Source organism: Corvus brachyrhynchos, unplaced genomic scaffold, assembly GCF_000691975.1.
Source record: "Corvus brachyrhynchos isolate BGI_N302 unplaced genomic scaffold, ASM69197v1 scaffold370, whole genome shotgun sequence".
Lineage (NCBI taxonomy): Eukaryota > Metazoa > Chordata > Aves > Passeriformes > Corvidae > Corvus > Corvus brachyrhynchos.
Genome location: NW_008235977.1, coordinates 478,810 through 482,181, shown reverse-complemented (window position 1 = coordinate 482,181; position 3,372 = coordinate 478,810). Strand labels below are relative to the sequence as shown.

Sequence of the window (3,372 nt, the reverse complement as noted above, 5' to 3'; positions counted from 1 at the left end):
GCCCGGGGCGGCGGGGGCCATTTGCTGCCCGCCCAAGAAGGCGCAGCAGAGAACAGGGCGGCCTGAGGAGGGCAGGGGTTTGTGGCGGGGAGCGGGGGGACGGACTCCGATTGCGAAATGGTCAATTCTTACCCTGGTGACGAGGCTGTTAGGTGTCTGTGACTGCCCTGGACGTGGTTAGTGGTTCTCTGGAATCAGCTTACCTGATGTACAAGTTTGGCACTGTTCAAAGATCATGCGCCATTATTTTGTTCTTGCCCACTGCTCTCCATCTTAGACCAAGTCCAGGAAAACAGACGTTTTAATACAATTTTGAAAAGTTTGTTTGTAATTTTGTCCCAATAGGATCACACTCCTTTCAATACACAGCATTAGATTTAAAAAAAAAAAAAAAGAAAAAAGAAAAAAAATCTAAATTTAATGTGTATCTTCCAGAGAGCAAAATACTTGGTACTGCTGTATTTGCACATATTCTATGAACAGCCTTCTTTTGTGGAGGAAAAAAAAAAAGACCTGAAATTGTTGCAGTTCAGTGCAGTTTTAAATTACTAATTATTTACAGTTCCTTTGCACTGTAGGAAATTTCCCAGAATGTCCTTCCTCCTGCATGTCAGTAGTGTCAGTCAAGAGTGCTATTGCACGCTTCAGTCTACCTGCTACTGCTGCTGGTTATAGGGAAGAGACAGAGCACAAAGCTAAAAGAATAAAATCCTTTACCTGACTGAAGTATTACACTAAAATATATTGTCTGGAACAAGGGCTGGGAGCTTAAAGCAACAGCCCATGAAGAATTTAGAAACTGTCCCAGCAAGCTATGGGATCTATTGATTAGCTATTGATTAGCTATGCTCATTAATGCCTCAGTAATCTGTACTTGGCATCTTTGCCTTTCTCTTGCAAATGAGTTCTCATTATTTTAAGAGGCCAAGTCCAAAATAGGATATAATGGTCTGAAGCAGACTGCAAGTCAGCTGGACCTTGGGCCTCCCAAGGATTACAAAGTGTACATAAAAGAATGGGCTTTGCTAAGGGGATGCCCACTGGGGCTGGGGGAAGAAGTCCAAAATGGCTCTCTTATCTGTTCAACATCATGTGACCACAGCCTTTTTGACAGTGCTCTTTGTTGTGTTTACCCCCTAGTCTTTGTGCAAAAAAATGAAGAAAAACAAGTTACAATAAATCCATGTTACTTAATTTCAATCAACAGCTATGTAAGGACAGAAATACTCTTTCATACCAATAGTGCTGTGCCAGAAGCAGAAGAAATTGCTCCCATCTACCTTTTGGGGAGGCTGAAGAGGTTATTCCAACACAGCAGTACAAGAGCAAGCACTCCTCTAAACATGTTCTTTAATCTTCTGGGAGGGAAATGTTTCATCTATTTATGAAACTGTTCTCACCTAAGGGAAAAAACTGCGTATCTTACTTTACTCTTCTGAGAAAACTGAGTAAGGAAAATTACAATTTACATGAGGAGGTTTCATAAAACTGGTAGCATGAAATTATAGCAAAGGACGTTTTTTTAACATAACATCACTCAGAAAGATAAAGCAAAAACCAAAGATTAGGGAAAAAGTTTAAGCTTTTTTTTTATTTTACAAGTATAAAAAACAGTGTTTAAAAATCAAACTCCTGGAAGATGCTCTGGAAAACCTGGCTTCTGAAGCATAAGACTTCTCTGTGACAAGTCCCAAACAACGTCACAACTCCTGAAAATTCTGCATTCAATGAGCAAAGATATGATCCAGCTGAAGTAACCCTTTTTGATGGCTCTTTAAACCCCATAATCTTGGAATTATCTGACCAGTCTGAAGAATGTGTTGAGGCATTCTGTGGCTACAGAGCAAAAGGGTTGGCATGAATTGTAATGTCTTTAATGCGAACATCATTAAGAGGTCGGTAGGTTTTCTCATTCACAGGCAGCTTCTCCAGCTCATCCAGGGTCTCCAAGCCATCAATAACTCTGCAAGAAAAAGAGAAGTGCTGGAAATCGTCTTCTAATAATGATTTATATTTCACAATTAAGGTATCTCAAAACACTTTGCAGTTAAGTACCACAGGGCAAGGACCTTGCAAGCAAATGATACAAAATAAGAAAATCAAAACATTTTATGTGGCAAATAATGTACTTTGAAACAAAGTATTATGCATCCATGACAGACTGTGAGAAAAAATACAAGCATCTGCACGTGCCCCAAAATACTCAGATCCCTCACACACTCTGACAGAGGCGTGCAGTTGGATCACTTACTTTCCAAACACCGTGTACTTCATGTCCAGGTGCGGCTGTTTGCCATAAGTGATGAAGAACTGTGATCCATTGGTGTTGGGACCATTGTTTGCCATGGAAACCACCCCACGGACACTGTGCTGAACAAGAGGAAAAACCTCAGCATGAGTACACATCTGTGAAACCAGGACTAACCTGTGCAAAGCGCTCTATGACTTAGACCTCTTCATCAATACTATTATTAAGAACAAATCTAGGTTGCTAATATATTCTATCACAATCAGTAAGGAGCTCCTCAAAATGGCTCTTACAATGAAAAGTTACTTCTTTGCCTTCAGTGCATGAAAAACGCTGTCAGAAATTGTTTTTACTTCTGTTTTCAGTGATAAAAACCCTCAAACCTAACTTGCCAAGCACAGAAATGCCTGTTCCTAATTTAATAATAAGCTATTGTTCTCCAACCTGTAGAGAAAATTTAGACGAAAACATAAGTGCATATTGAGAGCACAGAAATACCTTTAAATATTCACTGAATTCATCTTCAAACTTCTTGCCCCAGATGCTGTTACCTCCTTTCCCAGTGCCTGACAAAGAAGCACCACAGTAGAGATTACTGGATTTTCAGACTGATAAATCCAGAAATTATGTTCTGTTACAACACTTTACAACAAAGACCCTAAGCAGCCTGCAATTAGTTGAGGCAGGTTCTTGACCCTGCACAGAGAAGTAACTCTATATAAGGAACCTACTAAGTAGCAGAACAAAACATATCCTCAGATTAAGTTCTGTATGAGTACGAACAGACACAACTGAATCATCTTTTCTCCCAAACAGCTGACACTGTCTGGGATATTTTCCCTGAATGCTTTAGAGGCAGCCTTTCAGGCAAAAACCACATAAAGCACAGTAGCAACTTCTTCTTAAACAGAACCATGTTGTGGTTTAGTGGAAACAGCTCGAAAAACTCAAGTATGTAGAATGCATGATTATTTAAAACCAGGGTAACACCTGCACTTCTGTAAACCCACCACAGAAAACTAATCTCATAATAAAAACCTCTTATCACCAATACAATAATTATTATATTTTTACTTGACTTACATTTTGGTTTTAATACCTGTAATTCCTTTTTATTTCCCTCC

The 3,372-nt window shown here is 39.5% G+C and overlaps 1 protein-coding gene across 1 annotated transcript in view; it reads right to left on the bottom strand.

The window, feature by feature from the left end:
- Positions 1-1,564: 1,564 nt before the first annotated feature.
- The window catches only part of PPIL3 (peptidylprolyl isomerase like 3), a 4,497-nt gene continuing 2,689 nt past the window's right edge, over positions 1,565-3,372 (bottom strand). The window contains exons 4-6 of the mRNA XM_008629806.2: positions 2,747-2,814; positions 2,252-2,370; positions 1,565-1,963 (exon numbers count right to left, since the gene is read on the bottom strand). Of these exons, the coding sequence (XP_008628028.1) occupies positions 1,837-1,963; positions 2,252-2,370; positions 2,747-2,814 (314 nt within the window). The 3' untranslated portion in view covers positions 1,565-1,836. The remainder of the gene's footprint in view (positions 1,964-2,251; positions 2,371-2,746; positions 2,815-3,372) is intronic.